Source organism: Lathamus discolor, chromosome 5, assembly GCF_037157495.1.
Source record: "Lathamus discolor isolate bLatDis1 chromosome 5, bLatDis1.hap1, whole genome shotgun sequence".
NCBI lineage: Eukaryota > Metazoa > Chordata > Aves > Psittaciformes > Psittacidae > Lathamus > Lathamus discolor.
The window spans coordinates 107,230,846-107,249,262 of NC_088888.1; the positions used below are offsets into that span (position 1 = coordinate 107,230,846).

The 18,417-nt window shown below is 38.1% G+C and overlaps 2 protein-coding genes across 3 annotated transcripts in view; both read right to left on the minus strand.

Moving 5' to 3' along the window:
* RHAG (Rh associated glycoprotein) overlaps nucleotides 1-427 on the minus strand; it is a 30,251-nt gene extending 29,824 nt beyond the window's left edge. Inside the window, exon 1 of one of the 2 annotated variants that reach the window (XM_065681828.1) lies at nucleotides 287-427. The gene's annotated coding sequence lies outside the window, so the exon portion shown is untranslated. The remainder of the gene's footprint in view (nucleotides 1-286) is intronic. The other variant, XM_065681829.1, reaches the window with a different exon arrangement.
* A 3,489-nt stretch (nucleotides 428-3,916) lies between these two features.
* LOC136015963 (cysteine-rich venom protein TEL1-like) lies at nucleotides 3,917-9,230 on the minus strand. The gene is made up of 8 exons (XM_065682613.1): nucleotides 9,173-9,230; nucleotides 8,971-9,032; nucleotides 8,080-8,211; nucleotides 6,768-6,858; nucleotides 6,130-6,272; nucleotides 5,475-5,569; nucleotides 4,690-4,778; nucleotides 3,917-4,044 (listed from the first exon to the last, which is right to left on the minus strand). Exons 1-8 carry the CDS (start codon nucleotides 9,228-9,230, stop codon nucleotides 3,917-3,919), a joined length of 798 nt encoding a protein of 265 aa, XP_065538685.1.
* Between the last annotated feature and the right edge of the window lie 9,187 nt (nucleotides 9,231-18,417).

Consider the following 18,417-nt stretch of genomic DNA (forward strand, 5'->3'; position numbering starts at 1 on the left):
GTTTTTATCAGCTCTCAGCATATGTGCTTCTCATGAGCATACCTGGAACCAGAATAGAAATTGTAAAAAATTCTGTGTATTACTAGCTCCTCGCGTGAACTGCACCTAAAAAGTAGCACAATTCTATAGGTGTCACTTCTGCACATACCAAAAAGCATACACTAGTACCACAATGGAAACAACTCTTAAGGCATAAGTATAAAAAGTAAGTTTGTGAAAATACAGTGTCGTGGTTTAAACCCAACCACAAAAGCTCGTTCACTCATTTCCCCCCTTCTTGCCTTACCTGGAAGGGCAGGGACTGCAGGGCTGGACGAGGTATCGGTCAGTGCTCAGCTGGGGGGAGTGGGGCGAGTTATCGGTCGGCTGGTGTTGAGGTGTTGTATTCTTTCCTCTTGTTATTTCCTTTATCATTACTATTATTGGTGGTAGCAGCAGTGATCTGTGTTATACCTTAGTTACTGGGCTGTTCTTATCTCAACCCGTGGGAGTTACATTCTCTCGATTCTCCTCCCCATCCCTCCTGGAGCGGGGAGGGTCGGGGCTGGGGGTGGGGGTGTGAGTGAACAAGCTTTTGTGGTTGGGTTTAAACCACGACATACAGTCAGAGAATGGAGAAATGTGTTATTTGACATGCTGGATCTCAGTGACCATCGTATCACTTTTACCTCATCTGTATATAGGAAACTCATATCTCAGAAACATCTCAGCCTTTCCAGGGACATAGAATCATAGAACAGTTTATGTAGGAAAGCACCTTAAGATCATCTAGTTCCAACCCCCCTTCCATGGGCAGGGACACCTCACACTAAACCATGTCACCCAAGGCCCTGTCCAACCTGGCCTTGAGCACCACCATGGATGGAGCATTCACAACTTCCCTGCGCAACCCATTCCAGTGCCTCACCACCCTAACAGGAAAGAACTCATACAATCTGAACATCACCTGTTTAAGTTTAAATGCATTGCCCCTTGCCCTATCATTACAGTCCTTCACCAGCATCCTTATAGGCCCCCTTCAGATACTTTAAGGCTGCTGTGGGGTCTCCACGCAGCGTTCTCCTCTCCAGGATGAACAGACCCAATGTTCTCAGCCTGTCTTCATATGGGTGGTGCTCCAATCTCCTTATCATCCTTGTGGAGTCCTCTGAACTTGCTCTGACAGCTCCATGTTCTTCTTATGTTGAAGACACCAGAACTGCACACGGTATTCCAGGAACAACTAATTGGAGTGACTCCAGCTCTCCTTGAAGTCTGTATTGAGAGATGGGATCATCCAGGAACCTTTTCATCTCACCTGCTATTTCTTCTATTCCACATCAATAGGGTAGCGGAATCTTTTGAAATCCCTTATAAAATTATGTTTAACGCCTGGACACCCTGCAGCAGTCCAGCAGGATACATGAAGCTGCAGGGTAGTACATCACTTCATGATGCAGAAGATCTTTGCCAGCTCCTGCTGCTGCCATGCTCAAACACCATAACTGGATATCCAGAGCACAATGCTGGCTGTCGGGGGAGGAAGTGCACTCAGAAATCTCCGATGATAAAATAATTCCTCTTTAAACATTCATTGACCCAAGAAAGAGTGGAAGGAAAGAGAAAGTGTGTGCATGGAAGGAGTTCTAAAACCCATATCCTTGTTTGTTAGCAGAAATTGAATCTTGGAAAACATTCCCCCAAACACCTGAGAGTTTTTCCAGAAATATGTATCCTCCTGTAAGACAACTGCAGTTTTACAGAATAATATTTTCTGAGGAAAATGGAAGTTTATTTGTAAATTTTCACCCAGCTTTGGTTTGAATTACACTTTCTACAAATATCACTGTGGTTGTAAGGAGCCGCAAATAGTGGCACACAAGTTACAGTGTTGAGACTGAGCTTCAGGCAAGCAGAAAATCAAGGCTACCAGAACTAGCCATTGATATCCTGGAAACTATAAATTGCCTTAATGTGATGGCGTAAGTTGTTTTAATATGATAGTAATTTGGCCAACAGAGACAGAATGATATGAGGGGAAGAAACAGCTACCAAACAGTTTCTATATGTAGTAATTAATTAGTTAGTATCAGCTAAGAAGTTCTGTGCAGGTAAGCATTAAAATCAGGCCAGGGTAGGCCCAGAACTTTAATTTCTAGTAAAAGGAGGAGGCAGCAAAATGAAACTGATGCAGTTGGATGTCTGGGTATGGTTCACCCTCTTGTGTTTTTAACCAGAACTGCAGTCCCATGAAGAAAATTACTTTCGCCTGTGTGAAATATGAAGGGAAGGTGCTAAGTAGAATCAGTCCTGTTCAGGGATACTATATGTGATTCAGGATCTATGAGAGACCAGCAAGCATCTTGAGCAGTGGAAGGGGGTCTGTGGAACAGCACATGGGTGCATGGCACCAGGATGCATCACCTGGGAGATGTGTCAGGAGGAAGGTTAGTGGGAAGTAGCTCCTCTGTTCAGTAAGATGATGCTGTTCCAGATGTTTGCTCATTTTTTAACATCTATCAGAGTTTATAAACTGTAAACAAAGACTTTGTTTCCTCTGCATCTACCTTTTCATTAAATTAGAATTATAAAGATCAGATAAAAGCTATACCATGTATATATTAAAGCTGTAAGATGATCCTGACATATTGTTTTACCAATGTAATAGCATTTTTAGTGTCTAAAGAGGCATGATTGTGATAATCCCCTTACTGAATGGGTCAGAAAGTTTCTCCAGGTAATCAATGCCATTGACAGGTAACAAATCTAAACCCTCAGTTCTGGGTCAGTACAGACACGCAGCCCTTTGAAGTCACGCCCTGCATTGTAAAGGGACTGGAAAGATATCAAATGAAAAACTTCATTCAAGGAAATGCATTGTTAGAAGCAATATACAAACATGGCATCCTAGGCAGGAATTGGTGGCCTTCTTGTAGGAAGAGGTGGGAGAAGGCACAAGTGAGGCCTTCAGCTGAACTTAATCCTCTTGGAGACACCCTAAGGGTATGCACCACTAGGAACTGGCACTGAAATGTTTCCTGGGAAGTTCTGCAGAAAATCAGATATTTTGATGGAGATTCAGGGAAACATGGATCTACTGCCCTTTTTTTTGTTTATTTGTTTGGTTTTTTTTCTACATGTTGCAATGAGAATTCCAAGCAAACGTGGGATTTAACTTATTCATAGGGAGGATGGGAAGCAATACATATATACCACTTTTTTTGTATGAATGCTTTAAAAAGGCTTTATATTTCTTGACTGTGCCATATAAAAAAAAAATATAATTTATCACGTGCATACACAGATGTATCAGAAAATTTGTATTTAGGCCACAGAGTAAAAGTTGGCAGATTCAAGGTGTGCCTCTTGTTTGGCTGTACAAAAAAAATGCGTCACTTTTTGCTTTGGCTTTTCCTGTCTTATCCCCACTCAGATAAAGTATCAAAACAAACAAAAAAAAAAAAGAGTCCTGAAATATTCATAAATGAAAACATTGAATTATAAATAATTTCAGTGAAAAACCGTGAAGCAGTGGTAAATCACGTATTTATTTAGCTGGAATACATTCCATTTATAATCAAGGAAAAAATAACAGAAGAAAGCTATGTGTCATTTAGCATATTTTGCAAAAGACACAAGAGTTTTGAAAGTGTGTGTCCCATTAAAAAGAAGTGAATGTGTAAGATTTGCTTTAAGGAAAACCACAAAGTAACACATCAGTAGCTTAAGTGTGATTTCTACAAAGCCTAAAATAACATCAGAGATTATTTTGAGCTACTAGACTTAAATTTAGGGCTGAAATAATGGTGAGATATCAGAAAAAAATGTCACCTATTGGTCAATATGAGCTGATACACTGAGAGTGAATACACCTTGCAGTGAGCTCTACTCTTTCCTAATAAGTCTCACAGCAGCTATAATGACATCCACCAGGACATTATATGATTTGAGTGGTGCAGCCACAGGTAGCAGGACACTTCGTCTTCACCAGTGAATGATTACAACTAAACAACATCTTCAGATTTCTGCAGTTTCCAAAGAAGTCTTGGTGCTTGCAAGGATTGGCTAAAATACAATGGATAGAAACAAAGAGATGAAATAATAATTGAAAACCAAACCATGATCTGGTATTTCTACATTTTGCAAAAATTTCAAATCTGTATGTCTATATAATGATTGCACTTCTGCTCTGCTGCTAAAATTGCTGGAATATTTTAGAAAAGGGAATGCAGGCAGAAAGGTGGTATCTTACAATTCCCATCTATTTGCATGCTTTGACTTGCTGCAGGTGGAAGTCTGCAGAAGCCAGGGGCCTATGCAGCTCTTCACATACATGAGGATGTATGACAATCTGTGCCCGTAGATGCGAAGTGCATCAAAACGTCGTGTCTTAAGCTTTCCAGGAGAGGGCAGCAGAAGATTGAGTGTGACAATGCACCCACTGCTCGACAGCAACAGAATTTCACAATTTACATGTCACAGGATGGTTGAGGTTGGAAGGGATCTTTCTTCCAGCCTCCCTACTCAAGAATATGTCTATTCTAGAGGGATATTTAACTACTGTTATTTCTGGGGGCAGGGTATGAAAAGGGCAGTTCTAGGATCTTTCATCCAGATAAGCAAGAAGTAACTATGCAAAAGTTAAATGCTACAAAGGAACGCGATATTATTTGAGGTACTTGTTATAAGGAGATGAATAAATTCACTCACTGCAAAGTCCTCTGTCACAGTGGCCAGGACATTCTGCACATTTTGGTCCGCTTCTGTAAGGTGTAGCTATTTGCATTGCATTATTTCCTCTGAAATTGGAAAAACAAGATCAAAGTGCACCTCTGAACCGTTAAAAGGAGTTTATGCTATTTGTCTTAATAAAAGGCATCCTGGATTCTGGATAAAATTATTTTCATAGTCAGTCATGTTTTAGTTTCAGATATTAATAGAATATAAGAACTTTGATTTTAAATAAGAGGAACAATAAGGTTCAGGGAAAGAAAATTAATCAGTTATTTGCATTTATATAACATTATCAGCTTACAAAAGAATTTTATGTACTTCCTAGTTCTGCTTTTTGAATGGCTTTCAAATGATTGTAGCTTATAAGGAAATAACCTCAGCAAACATATTTTTTTTTAACAAACAAACAGGTGTTTCAGGTATGCTCTTTACCTCTGTGAGTATTAATTTGCTGTTGGCTTTCACTTTACTTGTGACTTTCTTGTGGTCAGAGTTATAAAATGATTTGTGCATGATGCCTGGTTATGATGGAGACTGACCTTTGTTCATATGCTCAAATTTGCCTACTATCTGTCTCAATGTGAAATAAAAGAACTATTTATATTTAATCTGATGTTAAACCCACAGTTCACACTGGTATTTTCAAAATTATAAATGGTTAAAATAAACAGTGGTATTTTTATCCTACACATGACTGCAGGAGCTTTTGAAAACATATCAATAACTTTTGCATCTTAAATGAGTAAAAAGACAATACGTACGGAGGGCAGTATTGGCAAACATAAAAGTAGTTGAAGGGGTTCATAGGGCAGTAGGCAACTGCACATCCAACCTGGTAACTATTATACCAGATTAGCTGTAGGAAAAAAACGCCACATTATTTCAGAGTCACGTTTTACTGAATTCTCATAAAGAAACTCACAAAATAACAGAACCACAGGATATTGTTTTGTCTATTTAGCTTTTAAGTTTACAGTTTAGTTGTCAGAAAGAATAAATAGAAAATGAGTTAACTGTGTCCTCTAGTTTACAAATGTTTCTGAACTCTGTTCTTGGCAGAACACTAAAGTTTAAATTCAAATATTTGCATCATAAAAATTTTGTTTTGACATTTCTTAAGCATCTAAATCCTTATATAGAAAAATATGTATTTCTATAAATATATAAAGCCATGGATATTCTTTCTTTTTTTTTCTGTCCTACAGAATAATATTTCTCTTCTGGACAGCTCTTCCAAAATACTGGTTCCATTGTCTCAGAGTTAGATGAAAAAAAATTTATCTTTGGGTCAGAGTGTGAATAGAGATAATGGTTTGATGATAGTGATGATTTTTTTTTTTTTTCTGATGAGAAACTCCATTAACTGTCCTCCTGTAACTCTAGTGTATCATTGCCATTTGTTTCAGTTCTCCATACCTGGGTATAGCTCTCGATATTGTTTTTCGTGACTGCTCCATATCCATACTTGAAATTGGAGGACTGACTGTTCCAGACTTGAATTGCTTCAGACCATGTTCTTGGGTAAGATGATAGTAATACATTCTCACCACAGGTGACACCTGAAGTGTAAGTAAATCTGTTTATAACTCAGGAGAGAAGCAAGCTGCAAGGTGGGAGGTAGGACAGAGGGGTTGTAGCTACAACCTAAAAAAGTCTCTACAATGCCACCTATTTGCCATGTGATTTTCATACTGCACCTGTGAAAGCTGCAGTAAATGTTACTATGGTTTTGGTGAGCTTCCAGTCGCAGATACTACTTTGACTGCAAAATGTTACACAAAAATGTCTGCACTTAGTCATACCCACAGTCATCTACTGTGCCGTCTTGTCTCCAGCAGGAGCCAAAAGCAGACACTTCAAGAAAGGTACAAATATAGGGTAAGTACTTAGCATCCCCCTCTCTCCAGTTCCAACAATTCGCCTTTAAGGGTATTAGTCTGAAAAAGATATTCTACAGCAGATTAAAAGTTATCCTTATTTCTAGCTCGCATGCACAGGGGTCATCTGCAAACTGCCATCAACCCCTCAGCTTGGGATCCATACTTGTCATGTACCATTAATGATTCTCTGATCTTTCGGGCTGATTTTCATCTCACACCTATTTGCCCATTTCTGAGCATTTCTGGCAGCAGTCTCACTCCACACCTGAAAGACACAAAGGAAGAAATATCCAGGTCACAGGCAGGTTAATGCAGTACATGAAAAGATAAAAAAAGGGGAAAGATTTGGGCTTTGTGCACCCAAATGGTCCTCAGTAAGTAACAGGGAAGTCAGGCAAGTTTACACTACTGGGATATGGGCATCACATTTCTTCATTCAGCTCTTAATGGCTGCAGAACAGGTTATTTTGCACAGTATCACACTGCACTGACCCCCAGATGGTCCTGGTTACTAGGAATTTCATAACATACTGTTGTTTTCTTTTGGCTTTGTGTTTGTGTTTATCATCGCAGGCTGCAGTGCACTGAACGGTGTAAAACTGATTTTGAGCCCTAGTGCAGCTGAGATGTAGTAATAGTCACCAGCTAGACTTTGAAGCTGGGGAATGTTTGTAATTCTCACCATGCAAACAACCATAAAGCACTGACCAGATTATCTACTCACAGGATAGTGATAACAAAGAATATCAGGGATGACAGGAATGGGACCAATGACAGCCAAAGCAAGCTCAGCTAAGGACAAGTGGGTATGCAGATTTAGGTCCTTTTTGCCCCCCTGACAGTCTGTGATTCAAAAGCATGCAGCTGCCTGTGCTCCTGTTCCAGGTTTGCTTTACACACTTTTCTTTATCTAGGGCACATCTTTCTCTAAGGGAGCTGCTTATCCCACTAAAGATTAAAAGGTGGTATCCATAATCTGAGATCCATCACTGCATTTTGTACCTTATCCCTGGTTTAAACGCTCTCACTGAAAAGGCTTGCAGTTGCTATATATTGCAATTAACAAACATAAGGCAAGAATGTGTGATTTGTTGTGCCGGCTATGTTAACATAGCTTTGAGAGCAAAAAATAGATGTGGTTGGGGTGAACCTGTGTTCGTGGTTCCTGTAGACAGATAACCCTAGTCATGGAACAGTTCCTATGTTGCTTAACTGAGTTTTCTAAGTGGAGAAACTAAAACATTTTGGTTGGGAGAGGGATTCTGAATAGCACTTGTGTCCTATCCTGAGATCTTTGCAATGACTTTACAAGTGCTTTTATCTCCAAGGGGTGCAAAATTAAGCATGAAGTCTGAAGAAACAAAGGGATAGAATTTCAGTTTCTTCATCTCAACCCCAGAGCACCTTTCTTGCCCTCCCTGTTCACTGAGTGTGGGTTGTTTATAAGGCTACAATCTTCTGCTAATGATGTGAAAAGCAAGCTTACCATCTTCAGCATGTTCCTGGCTGTGGGAGTTACAGATCTCCGTATTTCATTGTGTTGCTCAAGGATCTCTTTTTGGTTTTGAAACGAAAAATGAGTAAAGTCAGAAACGTCCACTTGTTTATACTTTACATCCTGGAAAACAATAACAATGAAGTTACTGTTATCAGCACTTTAATAAGCAGGATAAATTATGAGCTTCTTGTCAAAGTAAAGATCTTGGAAATTCCCAAATTTCCTTTACTGGTTCTTCTATTCTTATAATTGCTGGGTTTTATTTTTTTTTTTTTAATTCCTTCCTTGCTTTGAACTGCACTTTCCTTTAGGAGGTGTCACACTAAATGAAATTTGCAGATAAGAATTCTAGTTTCAGATGTCTCCACATCAAATGGGGAGAAAGCTTAGCTCTGGAACCAAATCTCAACCAAATCTTCTTTTGTGTGCACTAAAAAGTATGTAGCTGTTCTCACTTGTAAACGTCGGAAAAATGTGAAGCTGGATCAAAACCTAGGACTGTTATCAGACTATCTTCTGAAATACCTAAGGTCAAGAAAGAAATGAATCATTTAGATTGTCTCTTACATCATGATGTCAGGTGATGAATCCTTGCAGAGAAAAAGAATTATAATACTTACATTGGAATTTTCAAAGTAAAACATCTCTCAGGAAAAGATTCTTTCCACTTAATGTCTAAGAAGAAGACACCTCAATCTAAGCTAGACATTCTGGAGAGGGCAAGGACACACGTAGCTCATCCCAGAAAAACTATTAATGTGTTAACAATAATTTCATCCCTGAATTGTAAAGATTTAAAGGTCACTAGACCAGAGTGGCCCATGTCAGATATCTATATGTGTCCAGTTATGGCTCTTTTGCACAGATGATTGCTCCTACCTGCCCATCAGATTGGTGCAGCAAAGCAGCCAGGAAAATTACTGCAGTTAGTAGATCCATTTCTACAGAGAAAAAACAAAAACAAAACCCCAAATCCATTAATTTCTGTTGCATAGAAGTTTGAGGTGTAATGTAGTATGTGAGCGAGACACAAAACTGGTGCAGTCAAGCCTGCCACACAGAACGTTATTTTAGTTAATACCTAATACAGTTGGATATTCTGAAACTGTGCGAATGAATATATGACGCTGCATGGGCATCGCTATCTTGCACAGACAGAGGACTCTACCTTACATTGAAGCAGGGACAGTAGAAAGCATAAAGTCATGTGTTTCTTATAACAGGGTTTATGTTACTGAAGTTAGTGGATTTACTCATCATTTAGTCCTGTGTGAATGAGTCAGCTTACATCTGTCATGTCAGAAATTGCTGCTTATTATAAGGAAAATGAACATAGTAATAAAAAGAATAATGATGGTTGTCACAAAGAGTTTCAGTATTCTCAGGTGCTTTGGTGTGACTCATTTACAAATAGTGCAGCAGCTTTGATACTTTCATCTTCACTGAGGAGCAAGTTCTGTATATCCTAGTCTCTAACTGGGCATAAGCAAGGCCACTTATAACCCTAATTTGAGGCTAGGTTTCCAACCAAAATTCAATCAGGAGAGAAGACCTGGGAAAACCCTGCAGAACACTGGAAAATATGAAGGTTTTCAAACATCTTTGTGTTTGAGACCCTTTTTATGTTCATATTTTATGAGTATTCTTCACTAGTTCACAGTAGGAGTATACCAGCATATGTCACAGTGTACAGTGTCATAGTAAAAGACTTGCTGTAGTGATGCTCTTGCAGCATTTAGTTTTGAGGTTGAGTGACTTCCTCTGAATTTAGATGCTAATAAATATAGGCATAGCTAGAAACAGTCATAATTTTTACAAGACAGGAAAGACTTTCTACTAGATTGGATGTCAATCAACCAGAGAACAGAAATATACCATGTGACTTTTGCACACAGCCAAAAGATCTTAGGGCTTATATTCACAGCAAAATGTTGATGAACAGATATTAGCCACGAGTCCACATCTCAGAAGGCGGCAATTGAGCCACTTGTTTGAACAAATTAAGTTCTTTATTTTTTTTACATGCCCAAATATGCAGCTTCCACCTAACCCTAAAAAATTAAGCCAAAGAAGAAAAATGAAAACACTGGTTTCTTTTTTCTTGTATGGTAGCAGTGCAAGGCTAAATTGTCTGAGTTCAGACTGAAAGCTCCACACACTGTTGAGTTGTTCCATGCAAGATGTGGTATTCTTTCATGAACTCACAAAGTGATGAGCTTGGTGTATTCATTTCCAAATTGATACTAACAAAAAAGGTAGCACAGCACTGCCATGTGGAGATGTGAGTTTGAATTCAGTGGGCTTCATTATTACATTAAGATGTCATTATGCCTAAGCTAACTCCTAAAAGGTTAATTGAACCTATGAAAACATCAAAAGAGTGTGAGCTGGTGAATCCTGGTGACTATAATGCTCCTGATACTAGATAGATGGCAGGTAGATCATTTATTTCAGTACTATATTCTGTTGCATGATATAAAACAGCAAGACATATCCTATCACATCAAACACTTCATGTCATTCAGATATTCAGACTTCAGCTTCTTTTCCCACACCTGCATAAGGAAACCACTTGCATGAGGTAGAGGGGATCTCACTCATATTGATGAAGAATAAATTCTTAAACTAAAGGGATATTTTTGGCCTGTGAAGTTGTCTTGTCCTTACATGCAGAAACAACATCTTTCTGGGACTGCTCAGATAAGTGCTACAAGTGGAAACATAAACCCATTTATAGCTCCAGAATAAAACTTTATTAAAATATTACTGCATATCATCAATTGTCAGCCTGTACAATCACATGTGCCCCTTTGAGTAAATATATTTGCCATTATTTTCAAAGTCAAAAGATGACAGTTCCCAGGTACAATTATCCTTCCGTGTCAATAGTATTCAATCCACTTAATCACTTCTATGCTTCTGAAAAGACAAATGCTAGCAACGCACTTTTAGATAGCTCTGCCTGAAAACAGGACATTTCATTCAAATTTGACTGTAAAAAAAAAAGATATTAAAATATAAAACTAAAAGCTAGAAACAAAGTTCTATTTGAAAAATACAGTCCAGGCTTTTCATGTTTAGCCCTGGTGCTTCACTCCTCAACAGAGCCTTCTTCCTGCCAACTGATAAAGCTTTCAGGGTATAGCAGGTTTGAAAGTTTGTCTTTTCAGTTACTTTGATAAAAGCTTTTCTACTTTCTCTGAGTCTACATTTTTAACTCTTATTTTGTAAAAAATAATTTGCTCTGCATTAAAAAAAATGCAATCAGTTTACTGCAATGCTAGAAGATATAGTAGACATTTTGATAGCATGTATACCTGGAAGCTTGGACAGATAATTTAACCTTTCTAGATGACAAAATTCTGATTTCAGCTGTAATAGTATATCCAATACTCTAAGTGAAATGAATTTAACTTAAAAATAATTCAAACTACATTAGAAAAGCATTTCCCATGATCGCCCACCCTCTGTAAAATGAATTAATTAATTTGAAGAATAAAGCAAATGAATTGAAGTAGTTCTTTTGGTCTAAAGATGTATGGGAATTAGACTTCATTGAAGCCATTTCTCACCCACACAGGTGAGAGGAGTGCTTTCTAACCTGAAGATACAATTTATTTTTAAAATTTTCCTCTGGAATGATTATAAGCAGATGTTTTCTCTTAATTATCACATTTGGTACAACTTAGATATTAACTACATTAGCCTTTGTAGCACACTGCCCAATCAATACCGACCAAGTGACTGTATGGATAAAGTCTCTAATACTGAAATTAAATGCTTCATACATTACCTTTTGTCCAGCCAGAATCCTGTATCTTTCAGGAAGAGAGGCAGGAGTGAGAGGTTCTCCTCACTCTAGGGTTCTATGTATATATGTATGTATATATATATATATACACGCCTTTCCTTATCAATATTTATTGCTGATAAATGACATCAGCTTTTGGGCAGCATATTTTAGAAGAAAGAACTTTTGTTAAGGAACAAGTGACTGAAAATGAACCAATCCAACTGCATTGTTCTGGCTTTTTTTGCTTGTCTCCAGGGCAAAGAAAGAAAGAAGATAAAAGGCCTATCCTTTTGCAGCACTTTAACTTTGCCTTTGCCAAAATGCTGATAGTGTGATCAGCAAGCTGCAATGCTGATGTTCACAAAATGAAAGCTTAAATTTAGGGGTAGTTGCTTTGTAGTTGTCTTTTCTGGCTCTGGCAAAGGAGTGAAATAATTATTTTGAGGCAGAGACATAAGTCAGCACATGCACAGAATGACCTGCACACTGGGCTACACAGTGATATTTTCTTTCAAGTGGTCCCTAAACTTCCATTTGCTAAATAAAATTCATATTGCATTGTCTTACTGAAGCTAAAAGGCTGTGGTGCTAGACCCATGTGTTGCTCAAGAGTAACTTGAAGAATAGCTATAGATGTGTACATTTTCCCCCTTTAATCTGAAGAGATACATGGCATGTGTTTGATTTTCTGCTCCAGTGCAGCATCACTCAGCTTAAGTTTTGTTTTTCCAGAATCTTTGCTTTCACTCATTTATAAGGTAATATCACAAAGCCAGCTTTAGGTCCTCAAAGCTCAACTCTGCTTTATTTAAATGCAGCCTGTCTTGCTTCTTTCCATGCTGCCTGTTGGCTTTCAGTGGGCATGAAATATCTGCATATCTTCTCAGTGTTTTCTTGCAGCTCCTGTCCTCATCCTTGCCTTGGCTGTGATGCCTTGCACACTAAGCACCACTTTTGTCATGCTAGGTCAAGTTTGCTGTCTGTAGTACGACTCAAATAATTTCTTTGTTTCTTATTTTCTGCAGTATTTCTGCAGCTATATGCTGTTGCCAGCATTTTAATGTCAGATTATAATTCCTTCCTAACACATGCTTTTGTTCTTTATTTGTATAGCGGGCAGCCCTACGGGAAATTGCTTGTGATAAGGTCTCCCATATCCTCCCATGTTCTGAGATAAGGGCAAAGGTGCTTTCTTATCTGAGGTGCTTGTGGCAACTTTGATGAGACCAGGGTTATCGCCATTAGAAAGCCTCATGAACTGCTTACCATGGCTGTTAAAACTGGATCTCTATTGACTGTGAGGAGTGGCAGTCTACCACCTCCAGATATTCAGTGTTCTGGGAGATAGTTCTATTATTTTACTCTATCCACTGTACTCAGTAATTTTCTTCAATTTGGTACGGTCACCTGAGCTTTATTTGTATTGCTAAAATGAAATAATACCGCTGCAAGTGTTCCACACCTGTTTAAATAGTGAAATCCATTTGTTCTATAAAGAATGTCTGTCAGATATGCTACAGTTCATGGTCTATGGATAAAATAATTGGGAAGAAAACAAAGATTAATACACTGAGATCCGGGACCATGCTACAAAGACCAATTTAGCACATCAATTCCCACTTCTTCACATGGATTACCTGAAGGGGTGGAGTAATTTAATTAAAAAAAAAAAAAAAAAAAAAAAAGAAATCCACAGGGTTCTGCAATTTTTTTTAAAAGATTAAGCTATGGAAATTTCTTAAAAAAAAAACAAAACACATCAGCATAAGAGATTTGTCTGTGGAAGTTCTTCTTCCAGCCTTTATATAAACCCAAACAAGGAGAATCCGATTTGAGCTCAGTGAAAATGAATTCCAGTTTCTTCAATTCTTCAGTTCCACTGAAGATAACGACAGCTTAACTAGTGCCTTTGATTAAAATTGATGCTGATCTGTGTGGTTCAGGCTTTGCACAGATCTTTTTCTTAGCTGTACAAAGCACCTTGCAGATCTCATTCTTTTAGCTAACTTTGTTTCACAGAAAGGAACATTGTTAATTTCTTCCATCCAACGCAACTCCCCTCCCACTGTAGATAACTGTTAGGGAGACAATCAATGGGATAATAATTCAAACAGTTACTGTCAGATGGGGGTAGATGCCACACAAACAAAGGTAGCCTGGGCAAAGTTGTTGATAAACACAGAAACTAAGAACCTTTGCTTTTAAGGCCAGTTCACAACCAGGGTTGAGATGCTGGGCATAGATGACTTGCAAATTGGAAGTTTAGGCTACAACACTATTAAAATACCACTCTATTGTTTTTAAACTAGATGAGGTGCATTCAGCTAGCATAGAAGGAGATAGAGCAAATCCACCCTCAAGAAATGCACAGTCAACAGCTGCCTTCAATCTTTGGAGAGCAAAGGCACTCACCACAGGCTTTTCTCTGCAATCTCTCAGTCCAAGCAGATGTAGTGATTAAATCACTGCCCACTGTGGCACAGCTGAAGTCTTTAAGGGTTAATACTTGCTTTCACTTTACAAAGGAGATATTTCAGGCACCGTTGCCTACAGGTGATTTTTCAGGTCTACTGTCGCAGGCAGACCTGCAGACTAGCCGTATGACTGCTCCTCATTTGCTGGGCTGTGATGACTTGATTCCTAAGTTTAAGCCCATGCTGAACATGGTTTAATCAGATCTGTAGCAGTGAGGGATGAGGATCACCTGAGAAAGACCCAACCCATCTCTTACTAGCTGGATTTGGAAACAGACTTCTCAGTCTTGGGATTGCTTTGGTCTTGTCATTCTAGTGGCTCTATGGAGTCTAGTGTACTTATAATACAATGTTTCTGACTTGTAAGTTTAAAACTTAATGTGAATGGATATTGTTTAGGTTGTTTGTTTTCTGTCCAGTAGCAACTAAATGCTCAACAAGTGAGGCTGTAGACTAAGCACACACATAATTGTATCTGAGTGTGGTTACTTGAGGCATTTCAATAACTACCCAGTTCTCCTGCAGACAAATCATCCCATATATAAATTTAATAGTCAAATATTTTTATATAGAGCCTACAAAATAGGAAATTTCTGAATTTCTTGATTTTTTGCTTTTAAATAAGAAAGGATATTTTTAACTTTCTGTGATTTTTAAACAGGAGTTCATTACTCATACATTCCTCCTTAGAGAAATCAGCACCCTAGAAACAGCACACAAGAGGAAATTATAAAGAGTACTAGTTTTTGGTTTTGTACTCTTTGTTTTTAATATGTGCATGTGTTCATGCTTTCTTTAATCTTTGTTGAAATGTGGCAAAGCTGAACAATGTAAAAACATAGCATTGCTCTTTTTTTAACATTATCCAGATTGGCACCTCAGCTACAGGTCAGATCTAGTAATTTACTAGGAACATTTTCTAAATCTATACTACAGGACATCAAGGATCTGGCTCCAGAAAAGAAATCTGGGGTAAAATTCATTACAACTCCTGGGACAACTCAGTAGTGAAAGCATTTGCATTTGAGCTAATCATTTTATCTCCCTTTCTTATAAATAGTTAGAAGAATACTTTTAAAGTCACCTTTAGGAAGCAACCTATCTAATGCATTTAAAATGTTAGATTAGAATAAGAGAAACTATCAGATATAGGTCAATGAGATAGATAAGCTACATCTCATCCAGATTGCTCCCAGAAAACAAATGAACTAATGTCTGTTTTAAGTGAATGTTAACAACAATATGGAAGGATGCAAAGAAAGTGAACAAAGAAGATTTATGTATGGAATATTCACGTGGAAAAACACTTCCCACCCTCCAGCCCCAAGATGTTTTACTCTGAGAGTCTGCTGTAACCAAACAAGACATAGTTCTGCCTGACTGATGCTTTAGAGAATATCTGTTATTTGAAATGAATCTGGCCAACAGGAAACAAAGCAAGCAAACATTTCTCAGAACACAGTGATTTTTGGTATAGGTGCTTTATTGAGAAGTTTCTGGTTGTTTTTTGTTTTCTTTTTTAAGAAAGTGGAAAATGCATCCCTTTCATTCTAATAGTGAAAGACACAAAACCAAGCAATACAGACTCCAAGATATCACACATGTCTCAAATGTAATGATGATCTGGAAATATTTGTTTCTTACTCATGGATAAAAAGGGTTTTAAGGGCTCAGCTTCAGTTCGCATGGTTAATGACTTCAGCTGTAACTAACTCTGTGTAAATTCTTTCCTGTGAGAATGGTGAGGCACTGGCACAGGTTACCCAGAGAAGCAGGGTTCAAGGCCAGGTGGGACAAGGCTTGGAGCAACCTGGTCTAGTGTAAGGTGTCCCTGCCAATGGCAGGGGATTGGAATCAGGTGAGCTTTAAAGTCCCTTCTAACCCAAACCATTCAGTGATTTTATGATCACATGAGAGGAGGCTATATGAACTGAAGTTTTCCATTAATGCCTTTTTGTTGGCCACATGTATTTGCTGGGAAAAGGTGACAACAATGTGGGGACTTTTGCTGTTTATTCATTAAAAAAGTGTCAGTCCTAAATTAATTCCATAAGTATTTTAGCCTTCTCATACACTTAGTAATGAGAGGTATTGTAGATGGCACAGAAAGAAGGTTGGTGTGCAGCTGGTAATAAATATTTTGAATTTAGTGACTCTGAAAAGCATGTTAAAATGTAGAAGAAAATAGGAAAATCTGATTTGCAAGTCAGTGAGTCCTGCATGGACCATTCTACTGACTGGTTTCAGTAAGCAAATGAGAAAAATTTGGAGCAATGAAAAACAGTCTTAAGACAATCTCAATTTAAAATCACAGAATCCCAGCCTGAAGAGTAACTTGGAAATGTTATTGCTGATTAATTGCAGCTTGACTCATAATAATTACTGAAATAACTGGATTTGGCTATGGCCAAGCTTGCTTGTGGAGCAGCTTCTCACCTTTTTGTAACATGAGGTTATAACGCAATGAAATAGGAAACTACTTGATAAAAGATGAATGTAACCTACATAACCAGAGGGCACATTACATACCCATTCATAGCATATCTTTACTGAGAGGGCTTTACACATGTATCACTGAAGCTCAGCCATGCCACTCCACAGCCTGATTTGCAGGAACCATAGGGCTAGATGGAAGAAAAGGCAAGAAGGAATAATTAGTTGCATGAAAGAGATCCTGAGAAAAAGTGCTGTAAACACAGGCATAGATTTCTGGTTTCTGCATCCTGTAATGTTTTTCCTTTTTAGAGACACTTGGTGACATAGAAAATGTACACAGTCCAGGAAGTGGAACATGGAACACTCTGTTCTGCAATGAACTGAAGAAAAATAATTAGTAAGAAAAAAAATATTTCCTGGCTGAAACTGATACATGTCTTTTAGAAGCTCCTGTTTTTGAAAAGTATCCAGTTATTCATACTGGTATCAATGATATCTAAGTATACATGCTTACGTTAGTGATTTTCTAAGATAGAGGCAGGGAAAAGTAAATATATACATTTCTTCATAAATCAATGCATAGACACTTTTGAAAGAAGTCATAAAATATAGTCATGTCTGACTAAAAGAGTGTATCTAAAATGTAGATTTCTATGACTGAGCTTGTTATCCCAACAGACGGAAAGAGATCTTCGAGGTTAGTGGAGATCAAAGTCTAAATGCAGCAGACTATATGGAGGCACTGGGCACCATTTAATATAATCCAAGATGTCAGAAACACCCTCGCAGCTCTAAAGATGTTGCAAAGGATGTATGGAAGACCTGCACCCTTCCAAATTGTAGCTGGAGCCCTGGTAGGATACCATGGGGCATCTCAGGAAGCTGCGGACTCCCAGCTGAATTAAACGTTTAGATGAAACAACGAGTGGTGTCTTGGGAGAGACTTCTCTCATACTAAGATGTCAGCATTTCAGCAGGTTTACTGTGTTTCAAGCTCAATTGTCATCACTGATCTAGTACCTCCATGGAGGGGAATCCAGAGTAGTTTTTGGAAAAGCTAGGCCTGTAGAACCAGGTGAATCTCCAGGTGAAAGTCCCGTGAGATCAGTAGCACTTAAGGCATCACCATTTTCAAAGTGTGTAATCCTGTACCTTGTATTTCTTGACTTTCAGTACTGATGCTATGATTCCACATGCCCTTCATAGTCTTTTAATAACTGGGGTAGAATTCAATTTGTATTCAAACTGTAGATATCTACTATTAGCAGTATATTGTATAGCTGTCTTAATCTAAATTTAGTTCCCTTTATAGTTAGTGAAGTAGAACAATCACTTCCAAGATGTGACGTGCATTATCCTGAATGTCTCAGCCTAAAACAGATCACAGGAATTTGGGGTTAAAAACATACATTTTTCCTAAATAACAATATAAATAATTTGCAGCAATTATCGATAGTCTGAATTACGGGTATTTCCATCCAGGAGAGCTGAATCCTACCTCCTACTCCTCAGGAATGGAGTTTTATGAGCTGAAAATATCTGTTACCTATGAAGCAGTTTAGTTTGGCTCAGATACCTAATATGAATTTGTAGAGAGGGGAAAAAAAAAAAAAAAAAGGAAAT